Consider the following 21774-nt stretch of genomic DNA (forward strand, 5'->3'; position numbering starts at 1 on the left):
GCTTGTTACTTATGGCCACGTCCCCTCAGGTCCCAGCGGACGAGGGGACGGAGGGTGGGTTTACCAGATGAAGTCACAGTATATTATGTATTTCTCTGGCTGATGCAGCATATTTGGAGCATGGTAATTTATCAGTGTCATGGGCCGGTGCAGAGGGGCTAATGGCCATATAGTCAATGTAGTTATTGTAACTTATTTCCAATAATGTAAACACATTGCTTGCTTTTATAGTTACCAACTTCAAGTTTAAAATATTGCTTTGGAAATTCAAGTTGAGTAGAGATTTTACTGGTCTATTACACATATGTGGTCACAGAATCTGAAGTAACTACATACGACATGAACTGAAGAAATCGCACCATTACCCACTCTACATGAAGAAACAGAAATGCCACGTACTGACAGCTCATTCATCGCACACCTCAGAGAATTCATGCAGTTATCCGGATGGCAAACTAACAGGGATTTGGAACTAGGAACGCTAACTAGGCTGGATTTATTCAAAAGGTATTCACTACAAATTTCTCTGATCTGGCCAAGATTTTAAGACTTATATCAGGTTATTCATCTTGTTTTCAGATTTATTATCTACTTACTAGTTCTGAGACGGCTTAATTCTAGTCTAGAGGTAGATTATTTGTAGATAACTGGTTAAGTTAAATTATCTTGCTGCATGGACCGATAATTTTACTACTTTTAAGCCATTTTCTGATAGATTTAAATTTTAGATCTTAAATTTTGGCTAAGATTTTTCACAGTGTTACCCAATTACCAAGCAATTCTCCTCAGAGCCTGTGAGTAAAAACGACAAAATATTTTATCGGAAGTGCCTTTCATTTAGACGGTGATGGTGTTTTTGGGGGTTAAAAATGCAAAAATCTGAAACCCTCCAGAGTGGAAAAGTTGAATATGCTCTGCCGTAGCATTTCTGTCTACAATGACCAAGACGCAAAACTCAGATCTTCTCACGTCGCGTACGCGTTTGCATCACATACAAACAGAACACAGAAAAATTTCATTTCCATGCATCGGACTTTCAAGCTGCACTGGCAGCTCTAATAAACTTACAGGAGTCATCCCAACAGATGTAAACAATATTCATACATACTATTAGTGAATAGAGAAGTATCTGCAATTACCTCTGTCAAATTCTGGATGCACCAGTTTGTCACAGGCGAGACAGACAGGTATGGACAAGACCTTGTTGCTTTAAGTACAAGCGTATCCAGTCGAATTCCACACACTTTTGTGTCACTGTATGCACACAGATTTCCTCCCAAAAACGCTTGTCTCAATGTGGAATAAAAAGTGAAGACATGACGCCACTTTTGCGTCTTCTGTTCAGACCGTCATCGTATAAATGTAGCCTTAGTTGTTCATTGTTTTCTCTGGTTTTGGATTCATTTTTGTGGATGTTTACATGCTCAATAAAGATGGACATTTCCAATATCAAGATTTGAAAAGTATAGTAAAAAACAACTTTTACTAGCGAAATCCACAATGTTTGAAGCAGTAGTGCAAAATATTTATAGAGATGCATGGGCCAAAATACTGTTAAGTAAAAAAAAGAACAAAGAACAATCAGATAAGCTGCCGGGTCACTATGTCCAGTCACACACATATAAGAAATGGGGCTAATGCAAATTCAGCCTGGAAGACCTAACTTTGCTCCTGTTTACTTCACTGTTTCTCCAGAGTTTACCTGCTCCTCAGCCTTCATCACCTCACTCCAAATACTCCTCCCTGCTGCTCGCCATCACTCCTCCTTGTCCAATCAGTGTCCTGTCTGCGCAATTTAAACCCCCACTGGTACACAGCCTCTTCAGTTTGTGCCGCGCCCCACCTGCTCCCCAGCATCCTCTCACTGTCTCCTTCACTCTCCTCGGCCTCACCTCTACCTCTTGTTTGTCCAAGCCCCGGGGTAAGACTTTGCGTAAGTGCCATCTAACCAGGCACGCCTTTCATTTTCTTCATCGTCTTCTGTCGGGGTCTGAGCGGCAAAGATAACTCATTCAATAAAACTTTCTCTTATACTTTCTCTTTGTGTCTATCTGAGTCTCTCCAGGTTGAGATGAGGTTGCTCAAATGCCGTTGTTCTTGTTATAGCACTACTAGGACTTGCTTGTTGATCAAAATACCAGGCTTGCTCACGATAGCTGAATTAAATATGATTCTTCAAAAAACAAACTTCCACTCTCATCACATCAAGCAAGAATTAAGATCAGCTTGAATTACAAAGCCACATTACACTTACAAAGGCTGGCAGAGTCATAATGTCGGTCAGATTCAAAGAGCTGAGAGCATGTTTTACCTTAAGATGGGAGACAGAATAAAACTGGACACTAAAGTGGAATGGACTTGCAGAGTGTATAATTCCTGGAGTGGAGTGTCTGGAAGTTGGCCTTTTGGCTGACTTAGTAAGTTTCCCCAAGTCTATTATAAACTCCAATTAACTTGAGTTCAATTGTAGAAGTACTCTGCTATCCATTTTGTAAGTTTAAGGCTCTGGTATAAGCTGTCCTCCTCTTTAGTGCTCCTCCAGTACAAATTGGCAGACACTGTTCGATAAAACCTATTTGACCCAGGCGTGAACTTCTGAGAGCATTAAAGAAGAGATATTCTGATTTCTTGGTGTTTAGAATAAAACTATGTAGATTAGTGTTTCTCAAACTGTCCTCCCTCAATTTAACATAAGACATAGTTAATTTTATACTCTTTTTTTGTTCTTATGTGGTTTAGTTCTAGTTAAGAACTACAATGAAAATGATATAGTCCATTATGACCTGGTACTGTTCACTATATGGTCAAAACCCATCAAATTTACTTTTTATTATTTGTCCCCTTTAAGAAGAATCTAGAAACTATTCATGCGGCATTATGAGTGGAACAGTAATGACATACTCCAATCATTTAAAGTGTTCTGTCATTGCCCTGATGACCCCTGATAATGAAATGAGAAGACAAAATACTTACTGTATTTATTACATTGTCTCTGAAAGCATTCAGGCGGCACAATCAAATATTGACTTGAGTGCATCAGATTAGGGAAATTAGATTTTTCGTCTGTGTTTCTTGTGTTTTGTTTGGGGCAGCAGTAGCCCAGCCAACTGCAGAGAGCCTTCACCCACATGGCTCCAGAAGTCATCGGAGCAGTTCAATCCGGACTGAAGCACCCCGATGACTACTGGAGAACTGTCTTTGTGTCCTTGGGCAAGACTCTTAACTCAGGTGGCTCTTAACTACAACTGTATGTGCTGTGCAAATGACTGGCCAGAAGTATTTTACCACCACAGAGCTTTGAGAGTGAATGAATAATACATGAAATTATAAAATGACTATGAGAGTCTAATCAAATTATGTTTTGTTTAATTCTCAGGTGGAGTGGTTGAACGAATGCTGGCGAAAAATGTGTTGATGTAACATATAAAATAAAAGAAAATGCTTCATTTAACATTAACTGAATTTGAAGTTACATTTTACAAGCATTTTGTTGATTTTGTTTACTTCATTATGACCTTTTTTTTATTATTACTTTGTCTTTACAGTTCATTCACAGTTGTCCTTATTTGGTCCTATTCTGAACAAAGTTTACTCCTGGTCTAGTCTCGGGCTAAACCAGATTAAATTTCAAGTTTAATCCTACTTTAGTCCCAATTTTCATATACCCTCATTTGCAGTAGAGTTTATCTCACAGTGGAGAAAAACAGAAGATACATTTTGTACATTCTCAGATCAATTTTAAATACGCATTGCAAAATTGAAATGATTATGTTTAATGTAGATATTTTACAGCATTATTTAAGATTGCAGGACAGAACATGTTGTCTTAGTCTCTGTGGATGATAAATTTACTTATGTCTTGTTGAATAATGGTCCTCATAGGCTGGACACAGTCGGCTGGTCTTGCCTTTTGGAGAAAATCATGTTAGTGTCAGAACATTGTAGCTCTATCCTTGAGTTGTTAGCATGCATTTAGTGAAGCGGTTATGTTGCAAATGTGGCCATCACTGCTGTTGACTTTAGCATCACTCAGGCTGCAGTGATTATGGTGCGTGTGCCGTTTGTCATGTGGAGCTGAGCCAGTGGTGATAGCACAGGACTGTAACTGTGCCTTGTCCGCCAGCTGTCACAGTTTAAGTTCAGCAAATGAAATGGAACAACGGTGTTTTTCAACGTTTTAAGTGAATGAAATGTAAATAGTAATTACGAGATACATGAAATTCTCTTTTGTTTTGCCTTAAAATTTATGCTATTTTCTGATATGTTAGAATGTTTCTGCATACCTGGTGTTGTGTTTTTCAATTACGCATGTTTAAAACAAAATCCAGCAAGAGTTCTTCTCTCAAATGGAAAACACTCCGTATTATAAACTCATTACATCTTCACTAGAATCATTCAGATGATTTCAGATCTGGAATTGCCAATCTCTACTGAACTAAACGTAAAAAGTAGCTGTTAACTTGAAAACTATCGCTTCATGATAAAACAAGGTGGAGCAGATGTTTTTGAGCTTTGAGCATGTAGACAGACTGATAATAAGGGGTTAGCAAAATGAACGTGAATGAAACAAAACACAACTCCAGGTATGTTTTTGAGGAAAACATGGCTTAAATCTCACAAGAGTCTTTTTTTGTTTTGTTTTAAAGTAGGCCTACAGTAACTTGCACATTTAAAGTACAGTAGTTTGCCCACAAACTTTGTTTCGCTCTCCTGCTTGTGGAGAATGTCTTGGACTTTACCTTGTCTTTTTTTGTCTTGTACCATCCTCTTATTTGGAGAGAGGCTTGACTCTCCTTGACACCTTCCCCAATTTCTCAGCCTCTTCAATCACCAAATCTTGGACTGGACATCTGCATAAAAGTAGACAAAAATTAAGATTAACTACAGTGGTGGTTTTAATGGTTGCTATAGACACAATCAAAGTTATTGTGGGCATAGATGTATTTGGACAAAATCTAATCATTAGAATTGCACAGAGAGGAAGTTATTGTTGCTGTTTAACCAAATGAGCACACTATATTGTTTGTTGACTTACACTCCAGGTTTTGTGACTTGCAGACACACAGGAAAAATCCAGGTTATAAAGAACATTGTATGTGTATCTCTGTTGTTGTAAATTTATGTCAAAGTTTCTCAATGCACTTTGTTTTTGGCATCCATGCTAAAAGGTTGTTTTGTGTACAAATCGTATCTCTGGAATAAAAACTTGATTAATTTAACCAGCAGTAGGCTAAAAATTGTTTATTGTCATTTTGATATAGGTAACACTGTTCTAATCTGTCAAACCAGGGTATGACGTTATATTTCTGCACTTTTATGGGCAATATTACATTTGTCTGATAGGCCTGCATATACCTAAACTAATAAAAGCATGTTTGCATATTTCTTGCATAGTATTTTGTCTATTATAATCGAGAAAAAAAAATTATAACGCTTACTCCGACCCCATTAATCTGATCTGTACAAACCCAACCTCTTACAGTTGGAAGAAGAGAGCAGGCAGGCGCACACGCTCACCACTCCATCCACCGTAGCGCACAGAGCACAGCACAGCGCACTCCCCCTGACGCCGTGGAAGTGAACTGGAGCCTTTATCTGATCAAGCAGCGAGCGAGAGATACGCAGTTTAACCAGAGCGCAGCGCGGAACACAACAGAGCGCACCTGACCGGGCACTCAGCCGGCTGTCCAGTCCAGCACGGTCAGCAGCTATCCACTCTTCATCTCACTGGACTCACTAAAAGCAACCAGCGAAGTCTGCACTCGTGTGGGATAACACTTCAGGTGTCTATTTATGGTGCGAGCACTTTTTTTTTTTTTGCTTTTACATTCGAAGAAGCGACTTTGCAAACTCCGTGCGTCTTGCCGGTGATTGCGCACTGATGTCCCACACCATCTGCGCGGAAAACTTGGAGGGATGCTGGATACAGAGCGGCGTGAAGGCGAGAGGAAGCACAAACACATGGACAGCAGCTCTACACTCCGGGTAAGTCTGACAACTAAGATACAGTGCTGCTTTGTTACCGAGACTGTTTGATAATGGACGTTTATCTACGAGTCCTCAGACTCACGTAGTCACTTAATCGTTTCATTTATAATTTCATCAGATGAAAAGGTTTTAATTCATTAGAGTAGTGTGCATAAATAATGTGCAACACCTAATGTGAAACAACTAGTTACGCAGGCATTGCAATTTGTGAAAGTTACATTTTCTCATTGTTTTGGACTAGTCTGTTTGAGGAGCAACGTGGCGGTGTGGCTTTAAAATACTGCGGTGCTTAGATTATTTTTCTGTCACTAGAGCAGTTAAACTGGTAGAAAAAAAAAAAAAAGATTCGTTTACATGTAGTAATAGTAAAACATAGTTTATTTGTTCATTATTGCTTTTGCGTAAAGGACCATGCTTTCTCCATGGCAGTGCTAAAAATCTATATCGACAGACTACTGATAAAGACGTGGACTCAGGGCTTTTACAGGTCGTACCTTAGATTGTCCATATGTCTACTGTGTGTCTGGGACAGGGACCATTAACCTGTTGATGCACCCGGATTCGACTCCAGCCCTCCAACGCTGTCTTTTTTAGAATAGCCTCAAAAAGTGACAGAGTAGCCCATGATACATTTCATAGTCTAAATACACAATTCTGTCCGTCCACAGAGGCTAGGCATAGCCTAAACATCGGAGAGCAGTCATAATGGCCTCGTATTCTCTAAAGGTCATCATTACACATAACGGGAATGTGCGCTTTAACATGAGCCTATTAGGCTATAGACAATATTTTAACAAGCCTAAACAGCAATGATGAAGTGAGAGAAAAAGAAAAGAAGACAGAAAAAAAAGCCAAGTCTTAGGTAAATTGATTATTACCTATTAAAAGAAAGTTGGTGATAATGGTTCTAATGGTTTCCTTCCATGTCTGCTTGGTTTGAAAACGTGCACTTTCATTCCTCAGCTTCTGCAAGCATGTGAAACACAGCCTACATATTATAGGTTTCCACATGAATATAAGTCTAAACCAATTTTTCATTTTACAATTAGCCTCGGGAATCATGATTCAGCAGCCAAAGCTAAAACAGTCACCTGCAATAGAAGATGGAAGTTCTTCAAGCTCTTGGAATGTTCAGATTTTAGCTCACTAGAAAGAAATATTTTCTTTTTTTACCTCATGCCTGTGACTCATTGGTTCTTCAAAGGGTTCATTTTTTTTATTGCTGCTTTCATTGTCTAATTTCTAACAAACACATTTGAATTGCACTTGTCCTGAGTTAAGACTGTGGCAGTTTTCCCTAAACTGTTCTTTGTTCTAGTGTGCCTCAGTGATCACATTTTCAGCTCTCAGCCTCCAAAAGAGATTTTCTGGCCATTTAGTCAGCCCATTATCTTTGTCTCCACACTCTTGGTTAAAGCGACTCTTTGTACTGTCTGGTGAGGTTCATGCTTCTTTTTCAATTAGGCTGCAATTTTCACAGCACTTTTGGAAAACTAGAGACCTGTTAGTAACAGCTTACTAAGATGCAAATCTTGTGTCCACAAAACAGTTCAAATCAGAACAAGGCTTATTTCTAATAAATAATAGAGCCTATTGAAGATACAATATATATTACCCTATTTGTGCTGACAGATGTGTTGTAAAGTCCAGTGTTATAATAAGATTGTGTAAATGTGCAACAGAGGAGGAAACTAGTGTTTGTTAGCTTTACTATGATGGCAAAACTCCACTCTTACCACTGAATGTTGTGAAATGAGCTTAAAACACATGAGCTATCTGCTAGGAAAGTGTTAAGAAAGTGAGGAATACATTTGGACAATCACAAACCATTTTAAATGAACTGTTAGCTGTTAAATAAGCTGTTTTTCAAAATTTTAAGAATATAAACATCTTGTACAGCACCTTTACCTTCATGGATTTAGTGATCAATTGTGCACCTACTCAGTGAAGTGAAACTGGTTAGACAACAAAGCCTTGCTTCCTGCGCTAATACTAAGTGCTTTCCAGTGGTGTCCCTTTGGAGCTTTACTTGAGTGATTACATCGTGCCAAGTGCTCTCTGCGTGATTATTGCTTTTCAAGAGCGATCCTGCCCTCCATTATGAAATCATCCAAATTATAAAATGGTTTTCTAATGCTCCAGATAAATGCAAACATATTAGATCAGTCAGCTAATTTTAAATAAGCTAACTCATCAGTGTGACTATGTAGCATTTCTGATGGATTTGCTTGTCTCTATGGAAATGGTGTTACAAGTTACGAGTCAATTCTGTGAAGAGGCGACCATGCTCATAGTGAAAATGCATGGTTTTTATTTTAGGTATTCTTGTCGCTGTAACTGAATAAGTCCAATATAAACAAGTTTAAAAGCCATGTCGAACATTCCAGGAAAAGCAAAAAATCTCCATGGTGACGGACCCCACACCAGAAAAGTTACATAGTGCCCCTTTAAAACCAGGTCAGCCAAAAAAGGTTCCATGCTATTCTTTTGTGTAGACACCAAAGTCTGAGTGGACGTGGGAGGCAGGCATATGAGTGCAGACTGAACAGCAGAATTATGCAAACATGCTTGCAAATCATTATTCACACAATGAGACCTGTTGTAGATGAACAATGCAAAGTAAGCGTTGTGTGGAGCTCCCTGCAGAAAGGTGACAGAGAGGTAACATGGTGGGCACAAACAGCTGCTGGCACTTTCATACAATCCTCTTTGAAAGGCAACAAGAGGAAAGTTCAGAAATGTAGGCTCTATCTTTGTCTTATACAACTTCCATTTTAAAGTAAGTTAAAGTGGGACAGGTTATGCCAGGACAGAATATACGTTAATGATGAATAGCACTTACAAAGGGCAGACCTCCTCCAGACATTGACCTTTTCTTGCAATGGTAAATGAAATGGCGAAAGTATATATAGGTTAAGATGTAGACTATATCATCTCTGAAGGGGAATTTTTACATTCACGCCTTCCCCAAAGGTGCACATTATGTAACTGTTTTGGAGGAAGTTTTGCCAAGACTTTCCCAGTGTGTGAGATTAAAGGGCCCCTACTTTGCTATTTATATTTTTTTATCTAAGTTATAAGGTTTCCTCATCACAAACAGACCTGGGGTTGTGTTTTGTTTCATTCGCACAAAAACCCTGCACATTTAGGCTTAGGAGGTCCTCTCTCAAACAGAAAACTCTGTTCCACCTTGTGATGTCATACAGGAAGTGCTCCACTGTATTTCTTTTCTTTTTTTAAATTCCAAACACCTTCACTAGAATCATTTGGATAATTTCAGCCCTGGAATTGCCAATCTTTACTGAACTCAAGGTAAAAATGAGCTTGAAAATCTTGAAAATTACCGCTTCATGACATCACAAGTTGGAACAGAGCATTTAAGCAGACTAATAATAAATAGTTACTCAAATTTGTGTGATTAAATTTTTTTCAGTTAAAACTTGATTTGAAACATAATAGACTCCATTAAGACTTTATGTGCCAGCTGACCATTGGCACAGATGCAAATTTTGCCCTCCGACCATCAACAATCACTAACACACAGACACACCACTTTCAGTCTAGTGGGGTGGTGCACTAAACCACCACGTATTGCCTAAAGACACAACAACTGAACTTGGTCCAACATCCGACCTTTGGGTTAGTGGACAAGTGCTCTAACCACTGAGCCACTGCACCTTGAAAGGGCTCTTCTCTTCACAGATCTGACCAGCAGAAAATGTACATAGTGCACCTTTAAAACCACTGAACAAACTGGACCAGTGGAGCACAGTATCTGGAGTCAGAAGTTCAAGTTCAACAAAGGAGTATCTTTTATCTTAGAACTGTGAAAATGTTACTAGACAATGGCAGATCCACAACAACAGAAAAAAGATATTTACTTATAGAATTATGATGGAAAAAAGAGGTCTGAAAAATAATTCAGTTAAAGGTGCATTGTGTAACTTCTGGTGAGGATCCATTAACAGCTTTTCTCCATTGAGTTGTTATTGCTTTGTCTGGAGTCTTTCACAGTATAGAAATAGTCTAGTAATTTTTGAGCTATAAAACCCACCTGTAATGTAATATTAATTTTACTTATTTATTGATTAATTGATTTGATAGGAACAGGGCATATTAATGAACGTCTGTAATTACAGTGTAAAGATGCCAGATTATAGCAAAAAGATCATTTACACTTCAGAGTTTTATTGTCCTCATGGGGAAATTCATTTCCACACACACAGAGCTCATTTGGCACATAGAGCAAAAACACAACACAACACACACAGACACATCACATTCCATCTGTTGTCCCGGGGCAGGTGACACAGAGAACAATTTAAAATAAATGAAAGGTGTTTAATGTCATACTATGGAACATCCTAGGCAAGGAAATGACATATCCATAGAAACAAAAAGGTTACGAACCCCTAATCAAAAACATATATAGGCCCTTTTAAGGCTTAAACTTTGGTGGGTAGACAAATAACATAATGTAAGATCTGGTCTTCAGTTTGGAGAGGCTGAGGTGGCTGGAGAATCTGCTGCTACAGTAGAAAGATAGTGTATCAAATATGAATGGTTTAAGAAGTCATTGGTTTGGGGGCAAGTGTAAAATACATCTTCCCAGATTTCCTCCTGGTACAGCAATTTTTCGACTTTTTGAACATCTATTTTCAACTAATGTGACTCCTCGAATACTTTGAAATTCCATATTACGCTATTCCTGATCTGTTATAATCTTGTTTCCTCATGTAAAACATACCTGTAGTTTTGTTTTGTTTCATTCATATGTTTAACACACAAATCCTGCATGTTTAGACTGTGTTCTTCTCTCACTGTTCCACCTTGTGATGTCATGAAGTAATACAGAATGTGCTCCACTGTGTTGTTAAACTCCATACACCTTCACTAGAATCATTTGGATCATTTCAACCCTGGAATTGCCAAGCTTTACTGAAGTAAAGGTAAAAGGAGCTGTTAACTTGGAAATGTGGAACAGGGTATTTTGAGCTTTGGAGATGGAGACATAATAAATAATAAAATAAAGGGTTATTCAAACATGTGGGAATGAAACAAAATACAACTCCCGGTATGTTTTTGATGATGTAACGACTTTTCTAACATGGCTTAAAGGTCACAAGAGTCAATTTTCTGTAATATAGGACCTTTAAACCCAGCATGTACAAAGAAAGCGTCTGCTCACTTGCCATAGCTGCTCCAGTCATTACCTGTTTGCATGCATTTCTTCAAAACATTTCCTAAGCATTATAAATGACAATTACCAAAACAGATTGAGCAGACTAATGACCTGTCAATCAAACATCCATCCGCTCCCACACAACATAACCTTATGAATATGGAATTATTTAACATCACGTTGATCCAAACCCAAATGTGCCAAAATGATCAAAACAAAACTGTCAAAATAAAGTAGAAATAACGAGACACATTTCAGATTTTGCTTAGTTAGTCATCTCTTTGACAGAGAAGCTCAAGGCAACTGTGGATGCAGTCGGACTTGTATTCAGCCACTGCCACCTTTATTTAGACTCGGGGACATGTGCAAACTCAAGGTTGTATATTCAGGATTGTCTATAGGCTATAGAATAATATGTAAATATGCTTTTATGGATAACTGCGCTGGCGGTAGGGCTTTCTCTGTTGGTCTGGAATGAAGCTGCATAATCACTGCGTTATGTGAGGCATGAATACTTTGAATGGTGTGTGTTGACTTGATTGCTGGCAGGAAATGTTATGGTTATAGCTTGTTGGACCTATAATACATTGTAAAGAAGGTTTTTGCATGAAAAGTTTAACCGGTGTTGTCATCATATGTGCACATTTTTCATTCATTGCAAACCTGGAAATTGCTGTTTATACGGTTGATCCAACACAAAGGTACATTTTCAGTTTGTAAAGAAGTGTGATATCTGGAATGGCTTGTATGTGAAGATATTTGGGCTCACAGCTGAATACAGTTCCTCCCTGTATATATGCAGAATACTAATTTTAAGTAGTATTCCAGTACAGTAGAGATGTAAAAGTATTCCAGTTATTCAGAATACAGTACTGTGATTGACCTGTGCATTGTGAAGTATTAGTAAGACTTTCAACCAGAGGATTACCAGTTGAAATCTCACCTACTTCACTCCTGCGATATAAAGTACTTTACTTATATTTCCTACTCCAGTGATGATAATAATGGAGCCAGAATTGTTTTAACATTGATTCTGTCTTGCATGAGTTTGTTTTTCTGCTATCACACTTTCAATACTAGTTAAAAGTTTGATACAAAGGGTGGGAAATATGTGGAAATAAAGTTATATCAGATTGACTCTTGTGAGCTTTAAGCCATGTTAGAATGTTTTACCTCATCAAAAACATAAGCAGAGTTGTGTTTTGTTTAATTCACACATGTTCGAGTAACTCTGCATTATTACCGTATTTTCCACACTATTAGGCGCTCTGGATTATAAGGCGCACTGTCATAGGATGGTCTATTTTCGGACTTTTTTCATATATAAACTGCACCAGACTTCAAACAAACCACAACAGTTAGATGGCTCAGTTGGACTTTGTTTGGTGCGTTCACGGTGACTCTGGGCTTTGTTCAATTGTGGCGTGTAGGGAGGGTGCTGTCTGGGACCGCTGGGTTGTTGGCATGTTCACAGTGACTCAGTTGTTCAGTTGTGGCTAGAAGTGGCACATTGCACTTTTTCGGTTCGTTCCTCCCTTCCATTCCTCGTTCGCTTGGAGTAATGAGTGTGGCTGCGGGTGTTTTTCGCTGCGCGGTCGCTGTCTGCTCTGTGCGTGTGCGAGTTGCGGCTTTGTAGTTTATTGAAGTCGTGCTGGGAGACCCGAGTGGATTCGTGTATAAGGCGCTCTGGATTGCGGGGTGCGCAGTCGTTTTTTGATGGGGTTGGAGGCTTAAGAGCGCGTCTCATAACCCGGAAAATATAGTAGTCCCTTTACATCTCCAAAGAACAAAATGCGATATCATGAATAGGGGTGTGCAAAAATATCAAAATATCAATATATCGTATTGTTTAATGTGATGATACAGTATCGATATCGCCAAGAGTATTTTTTGGTTTATTTTACTAAATACATTTTTTACAGTGCTACAGTTTTGTTGCTTGTTTAGTGGAAGGAAACTTGTTTATGCAACACATTTAACATTTTCACAGTTTTGAGGATTAAAATGTTGATGTAAAATGTGTTTCATCTTCACTTTGCACAAGAAGTGGTTAATGTAAGACTTTTAGTATTACAGCAATCATTTAGCCTTAATTTTTTACTGAACCGTTCTGATTCGATTTGAAATATGTCGTATCGAATCGAAAGTGAACTGTATTGACATATGTATTGTATCGTGGCCAGTGTATCAAGGTATGTGTCATATCTGCAACTTCTTAATGATACCCAGCCCTAGTGATGAAGTGGTAGTTTTAAAGTCAGTCACCTTTTACCTTTTAGTTCAGACGGGCAATTCCAGTGTGGAAATCAACAGTGAAGGTATATCAGGTTTAAAAACACAGTAGAGCAGAGAGAACAGAGGTTTGAGAAAAGAACGCAGTCTAAATATGTGGGGTTTGTGTGTTAAACGTATATGAATGAAACAACACACTCCAGGTATGGTATGATTTAATGAGGAAACAACATTATAACATAGTTCAGAATCAAAAGTCATATATATCACTTTCACATTTTGACAAGAATCATGGCACAGTTTAACAAAATCCTATTCTGTATACCTTACCTTCTATTAGCATTAACATCCACTCTCTGACCTTGCAATTTACTGGCTCCATTATAACACATACAGTAATCACTTTCCCCCATAAACAGTAACTTCTTGTAGTGCTGCTTCCAGACTAGATTTTACAGGCGCTGCCAATGTTTGTTTACGAACAAAACCCAAATTTAATCACCTCTGCAAAACTTTCCCCAATGTTCTTTTCCTTTCTTCTAATCATCGGTTATCTGCACCCCATGCAGACCGCCGCCTTCCCACTGCAATACCACCACGCTCCTATTAGCAAACAAATTAGCTTAGGTCAACAAACTTTTTATGGAAATTATTTGGACCTCAAATTCATCTCAGATTTATTCTCCTTTGCATTTGCCGTTCTCCTTTGCAATTGCCAATGTCATGGAACTGCTTTCAAATGTCCTCACAGCGATTGGCCGTACAATAGAGCAGCAGATTCGGGGTAGCTACAGGGAACTTTATCCGTAATTTGTTTAGATGCGATGCCCAGTCCACCCCGCATAGACTGCCTAAGGTTGGGTGCAGTGTGCTAGCCTTTCTAGGTGGGCTTTTTGCTATATTAAAATCCACAGAGGAGGGAGGGTGCAATATGTGGACCCATGTGGTCGGCCATGTTAAATAAAACAGAAATGTCAGAGCTTATAAGAACTCAGGGCTTCACCGTTGTGTAATAGGATCTAAAAGGGTGGTTCCAAGGATATGAGAAAAGTCACGGCACATGGGTTAATAATGTTTGGGAAGATATTGAAAAAACAAAACAAACAACAACAACAAAATACACTTCTTTGCTCCGTGGATAAATTTAAAAAATAGCTTCTAAAATTCAGCTGAAAAGTTTCTGAAAAAAAAAAAAAGTTATGTGAAAAAACATACCTCACATTTGCACGTTTCTGGTGGAGGGTCTACCAATTGTTTTCTTTGGAATTTTCCCAAATATGGCATTAACTTTCATCATACATATTTTTCATTTCAGATATTCTAAACTCTGAGTGGGCTTGCCTCTCCACAGATTTGACCTGTAACTTGCCCTGCTTGTTTCTGCAGAGATAGTTACATGTAATGCCATTCTGTGGAACATCACCTTGGGGACAAGCAGGCACTTGGCCCCCAACCAGAAGAGTTACAGATTGCACTTTCAAAGATATGAATGTGTTTTTATACTTCACCCTGTTAAATACTGAATGTATGTATGTATAATTTTCTCATACCAAGTTCTCCAGTGTAGCCTTTATGCAAATGACATGGCAGTGATTGATACTTGTGGATGGCCTATTTGACTTGACATTATAATCTCCATGTGCCCACTGAATTGCACAAATAATAGTAGCCATATTTGTATTACTTATGTATGCATCATTAGCAGTGTGTTTATGTCTGTGTAAGTTTGAAACATTTGCATTTGAACACGCAAAACATGGTGACTGCTCTGTGCTGTGTGTATTTGCATGTGTTATTCTGCTCTGGTTCCATGTGTACTAGAGATGTTATGGGATTAATGGATTTGTCTGCCAGAAGCACTTCCTGATGCAAACATATGACATGATATCAAGAGGGACAGTTTCCACTGTACCCTCTTCATTCCTATCCGTTGTTAGGCGTGTTCTATCAAAAATCACAACTGGAATCGATCGATTAAAAGTAAAAAGAATTTATTCCCTGTCCAATGCAATTCTAATACAGAGCTCTGGGTCAGACCACTATCCCTGATGGCCTATTCTACACAGGACTTAGTTTCAGGCAGTCTGAACACCTGCATCTGTCCCTTAACCCAGTATATATACATTCACAGAAATATGCATAATGATATGTTGATCAGGTTCACGCCTTGGATCCTCCCTGAAGCCTCTCCGTTTATGGGAATGTCCGGATCTATTTAGGTTTGGTGCCAGCCAGGATGTCCCCTTGTCAGCTGCTCTGTACAGAATTTCCTTAAAAAGACACAACCTACACAGCAGTTTCTTTAAACACATATATCTGATTTCAATAGTTAAGCATTAATTGTGTGACTTCATTAACAACATTTAAACAAATATATGATTTCAGCATTTAATAATTGCATGTGGTATACTCACGACACTTTATTATTTGTTACAGCCTTCACCGTAATAATTTATATTATATATATATATATATATATATATATATATATATATATATATATATATATATATATATATATATATATATATATATATATATAAATTAAAATAAAAATTAAAAATGTGTTTCTCACCTTCCACGGTGGTAGGTCTCTCTCACCCTCATTCAGCTCGGGTCGTCTACCAGAGGCCTGGGAGTTTGAGAGTTCTGCGCAGTATCTTTGCTGTTCCCAGTACTGCAATTTTCTGGACTGAGATGTCCGTTGTTTTTCCCGGTATCTGTTGTAGCCACTCTTCCAGTTTGGGGGTTACAGCCTCGAGTGCTCCGATCACCACAGGCACCACTGATGCCTTAACTTTCCAGGCTCTCTCCAGCTCTTCCTTGAGCCCCTAGTATTTCTCTAGCTTCTCGTGTTCCTATATATATATATATATATATATATATATATATATATATATATATATATATATATATATATATATATATATATATATATATATACACACACTATACACTTCTCTGTGATTGGTTGAATCCACCTGTCAATTGCTCAGAGTAGGAAAAATTGTTGCTGTATCTCAAATTGGCAGATTGCCAGAATGTATGTAAGTGTTATTAAAATTCAATTTTGATAAAGAAAGGTCTAATTTTGTCATATATTTTGTTCTCCATGTATGATTACTATATGTACTAGTAGTTCTGATACTATAGTAGTTTTAGAAGTGTATTTTTGATAGCCCTACTGGTATTTTCGTAATTCTAACATGTAATTTGATACTATGTCATTCCTATCATAGACTTTTTTTCTTAACCAAATAACTACCTGGTAATATTTGTTCATGCTGTGGTCCCTCTCCAACCCTGAGCACTGCTCTGTGTGTTCCAGCTGAGCCTGTGAGGTGCTGTGTGTCTAATGCTGTTGTCTGCTACATCTTTCTTCTGTAATAGAATCATTCTCATTGTGGCACTTCTCTGCTCTCTCCTCCAGCTGCCTCTGTACACAAGGCACAACAACATGAGACAATGCACACTTTCGACCCAGGAAATGATCAGATGAGATACATTGTGTTTTTCAGAGACTTCAGTGAACAATGGTAAAGAACAGCTTATTCAGCCACTCTCTGATGCATCTAATCAAAGGCTGTGGACAAAGTAACTCAATTGTCAGAACAGCTTTTGTTTTGACTCCTTTTGTCTCAGAGTGCTGAGTTTGGGGTATCGCTTCATAACTTAATTTGGATTTAAATTAGAATTTTTAAGTTGAATATGTCTAACCCACTTTTGAACATTTGATTATTAATTTGTTGTGTTTTGTTGTGTTGTTCCCACAGACACCTGCAGTGCTGCTGAATGGGTGACCACATCACAGCCCTGTGTTTCCTGTGAAGCTTCTGTACAGCCCAGGACAGGCCTCATCTCCTCAGGATGTATCAGGAGGTGGCCTTTCTAGCAGGGAGCACTGAGCACCAATTCACCTCTTTTCACTTCAACCGAGTGGAGAACCCTCAAGAGGTCAGCTCCAAGAAGGGCCTGTTCTACAAGCGAGCACAGCTGCTGCTGCAGCCTCAGCCCCGGCTGGCTGTGGGAGATGAGAGGGCGGCCATCATTAACGTGGGGGGCATAAAGTACCGTATCCCCTGGACCACACTGGAGGAGTTCCCGCTGACACGCCTGGGCAAACTGCGCAGCTGCAGCAGTGAGCAGGAGATCATGGACCTGTGTGATGACTATGATGGCAGCAGACACGAGTACTTCTTTGACAGGAGCCCTTCGGCTTTCAGGACCATCGTCACCTTCCTGTCTGCGGGGAAGCTCCGCCTCCTCAGGGAGATGTGTGCTCTGTCCTTCCAGGAGGAACTGCTGTACTGGGGCGTGGAGGAGGACAACCTGGACTGGTGCTGTTTGCGCAAACTGCACCTGAGACAGGAAGAGTACAAGGAGCAGCAGAGACTGGAGGAGGAGGAGGCGGAGCTCACAGCACCCCCGTCCTGTGAGGATGCACACGTGCCTGGGACAGGCTCAGAGGACAGTAACTCTGCTACCTGCATGAGGAGGCTGAGGGACATGGTGGAGAACCCACACTCAGGAATCCCAGGGAAGATTTTTGCGTGTCTGTCTGTCATATTTGTAGCCATCACTGCAGTGACGCTGTGTGTCAGCACCATGCCCGACCTCAGAGCGGAGGAGGAGCGGGTGAGTGAACTTTCTGTCCCATAAACCAGTCAGTCTAATAGGGAGACTACCCAGTCAAACTGATCAGGGAAATTCAAAGACCAAAATGTATGAATTTTGCAAGTAAGAAAACCTTAACTATAGTTTATCATACAGATTTTTTAATAAAATCCCAAACCCCAGCACACGTGCATCTCTGCTCAACAGATTTGTGGAGCTGCAGAACAAGGCTCACACACATATGATGAAACAGTGCGACGGGGGAAGCCTGCATAAGGACTCCACTTTTAGTGCTTTAGGGAAGAGCGTGCTTTACGGCTGCCTCAGACTGAATTAAGATTATGTTGATGCTGCAGCCCACATATGCTGTGTTTTAAATCAATGTGACACACATAGAGGAATTCCACTCGAGTTCACATGCAGTAGCCTACACAAAAATATATCTTATATTTTATGCTTCTTTTACTTATATTCAACATCAACAATTTCAAAATATAAATTATTCATAAAGTATTTTGGCAGATGTGTTCCAAATCTGTATTAATATTCATTTAGCTAAAAATAATGAAAATAAATAAAAAAGATGATTGTTATGCAATGTGTTGGGTTATACAAATTGTGGCCATGAAGACAATTAGTGGGTTTACACAGCTCTTATTGAGCTGAAGAGTAAACAAAGGCCGCTTAAAAATGGAACATTCTTTGAAATGTTGTTTTTAATGGATTTAGCAGCTATAGTATCTAGGACACATGTGCGAATGGAGGTATAGCAGCACACTTACGCACAATGAGCCTTTCAAATTGAAGATAGCTTAAAGTAAATAATAATCTTAAAGTGGGCATACAATATACAATTTTGTACAATTTTAAAACTCGGATGGACACTTACAACAGATCTACTGTTTGAGTGTCATGATCTACAGGCAGAGGTGGGTAATAACATTTATTCAGTAAAGTTTAAGTCTTAAAAAAAAAGTACATTTCAGAGTACTTTTCTTGCAGCATACTTTTACTCCTACTTAAGTAGTATTTTTACTGAAGTAATAGTACTTTTACTAAGTCTAAGTGAGCATTACTATGACATTTAACATTTTAACATTTGTGTTTCTTGCACAGCTCTTTCAGATATGAATTATTTTTTCTCATTTTTGCGTCCAACCTTTGAAAATACCAGATTTAGTTTAGTTTTTTTTCCCTTCAAATTGCATGTTACACCACAGCGTTTACTCTTTAAGTTACTCTTACTTGAGTCGTACTTTTCCCAAATACTTTTTTTACTCTTAGTTTACCACTACTTTCTACTTCTACTCGAGGAAGGCAGGACTTATCTATCTCAGAGCAGTATCATTTCTAGCTTCTCATACTAGTAAAATCAGATTGACAATGACGTCTGTATTGCAGCTGAAACGTCTCAACTTCAAAAACATTGTCCAGATGATTGCATTTAAAACCTTTTCTACCTGGAACCACTCTTGGACAAATAAGAGAAGACACAAATAGCTTCATTATATCATCCTGGTATATTCTGCAAATGCATAGTAGAGACTCATCCTGCAAAAACAGTAAACAAAACCTGTGTATGTTTTCAGTGAATACAGTCCAAAACAGGCGCACCAACTTCACATGATTTCTTCAGTCTACAACATGCTTTTATATTCAGATGTTAAATAAAACCAACACAACTGTGAAAATAATAATGTACAGTATTACAGCTTTGATGTTGAGGGAGTGTAAAGATATGACCTCAGGGTTGTGTTGTAGCCCCTTACATGTTGAGTGGTGCGGAGGAACATAAGAGTCTGTTTCTTGTGTGTTTGCTCCAGGCTGAGAGGATGCCCTGCCCTGTTTGAGTGACATAAGGGTGATTAAAGCAGGAGGAGGAGGAGGAGGAGGAGGGGGAGTCTAATGTGCCATAACCAATTAGGAATACACAGTTGATCAGAGGGTTACAGCCAAGTGGAGTTGATTCTGTCTAAAACGAAAACAAAAATTACATAGCTAACCTAAAGTGGCTGTTCCCTGTTTTTTTCTATGTAATTGAGCCACATTTTTCAATTTGTCCCAGTACTGATATATATTGTTTAAGCAGCTCTTATGCAATTATGAGACTGTCTGGACTAATACAGTACTGGTATTGGATATGGGCGTCAATATTTAACACTTTTAACACAAGATATCAGTTCAGTCAATATCCCATTTTGGTCCATAAATTGGTGTAATAAGATAATTTACTGTAGCCAGGCTGGCGCCACCTAGTGCCTCCACTCAGTTTCATTTCTCTCCAGCTACTATGTCAGGAATCGGAATGTACTAGACTGTTGTAGACTGTGCACCAGCCAACTCAAGCGCCTGTCTGGGTCCCTTTTGTGGTACAGCACAACAGTAAACAAAGCGGTCGAGATGGATGTAGATGAAGCCGTACATTCTGTGTTGGCAACAATTCCTGAGATCGAGGATTTAAAGCCAGAACAAAGAGAATGTTTGGTGAATTTTATCAAGGGGAAAGACGTTATTGCCCTTCTTCCTAGGGGATTTGGCACATTACATACCTCACGACCAAATAGCAGCGATTGGTTAAATAAAAAAGTACCCACCGTTGAGCGAACGAATCCTAATGCTGAAGTGAAACCAGCTGATTAATCAGGCTAGATTTACTGGCCATGTTACCCCAAAACATCTCACAATATTAAACTTGTATTTTTACAAAGCTGTTCAGTAGTAAAACAAATCTGGATTTTTTTTTTTTTACTTGCTGCTACGCTGTGTGTGTTTAAAGAAAATTAATTATATTTTCAGTCCCTGCCCTAGTATCTGTTAGTATCGGTTATCAGCAGATACTTAAAGCCAAACTTTGGCTGCCAAAGTATCAAAATCAGTATAGAAACAAACAAACAAAAAAAAAACTGACTCGGTGCATCCCTAATGTTGTCTCCATCCAATTATAAAGCGTTTATCCTCCAAGAACCAGGATGTGTCCTGTTAGCATGCTAGTTACTGCTGGTATTACAAAGTTGAGAAAAGCACTTAATAACTTATCACAGTGAATAATTAGAATGCTGAGAATGCATTAAGTGGTTAACTTTGGACTGCTGCAAACCATTTAAAATCAAATAGTAGGGCTTTTCACATTTTAAAGACAGTAAAAATCTGATTCAGTGCCTTTAACCAGAGACAGTTAACAGTTTTTGTAGATATACTAGTCAGATGGTAATTGTAATTTTTATTTACAGAATGTACAGAATAGTAGTGCTGCTGTGTGACTAAACCAGTGTGAAAAACATCCACCCTCATCTCCAACTCAAATAGAATAATTATGGACCCAATTAACCCCCCTGAGGTGTCCGGAAAACGCAGCGCCGCTTCCTGACCAGTAGGATGGAGAAATTCATTTGGACCAGCAGTAGGAAGTCACTCCAAAAAGTCTCTTCTTTATGGCTATAATGAGGCAGGCGTTTGCACACACAGCAACAACACTGGAGGGAGTTGTTAAGCAGTCTGACACTTTTCTATATTATCCTAACGGTCGTGGCCACATGGGAGTTTGCTGACAGTTTATTTTGTATATTATGTTCTTGTACCATGAAAAACTGTAAACTGGAAAATGTCAGAAATTAGAAAAATAATTGCGTAAAGGTTTGTCTTTCTGCTTTGACCAATATTTGCTATAAAAAAAATGAAAATATGTAGTGAGGCTCACAATTTATTTTGTTCACAAATAAACTTTTCACTTATAGACCAAAAAAATGAACATAAAAATT

At 38.7% G+C, this 21774-nt stretch overlaps 1 protein-coding gene across 2 annotated transcripts in view; it reads left to right on the forward strand.

The window, feature by feature from the left end:
- The first annotated feature begins 5873 nt into the window (after positions 1–5873).
- The window catches only part of kcng2 (potassium voltage-gated channel, subfamily G, member 2), a 34511-nt gene continuing 18610 nt past the window's right edge, over positions 5874–21774 (forward strand). Inside the window, exons 1-2 of one of the 2 annotated variants that reach the window (XM_055157399.1) lie at positions 5874–5985; positions 17176–18037. In XM_055157399.1, the coding sequence (XP_055013374.1) occupies positions 17270–18037 (768 nt within the window). In that variant the 5' untranslated portion in view covers positions 5874–5985; positions 17176–17269. Of the gene's footprint in view, positions 5986–16858; positions 16939–17175; positions 18038–21774 lie in introns of those variants that run through there. The other variant, XM_055157398.1, reaches the window with a different exon arrangement.

This window comes from Boleophthalmus pectinirostris, unplaced genomic scaffold, assembly GCF_026225935.1.
Source record: "Boleophthalmus pectinirostris isolate CB_2022bp ecotype Guang Dong unplaced genomic scaffold, ASM2622593v1 HiC_scaffold_21, whole genome shotgun sequence".
In the NCBI taxonomy this organism is placed as follows: Eukaryota; Metazoa; Chordata; class Actinopteri; order Gobiiformes; family Gobiidae; genus Boleophthalmus; species Boleophthalmus pectinirostris.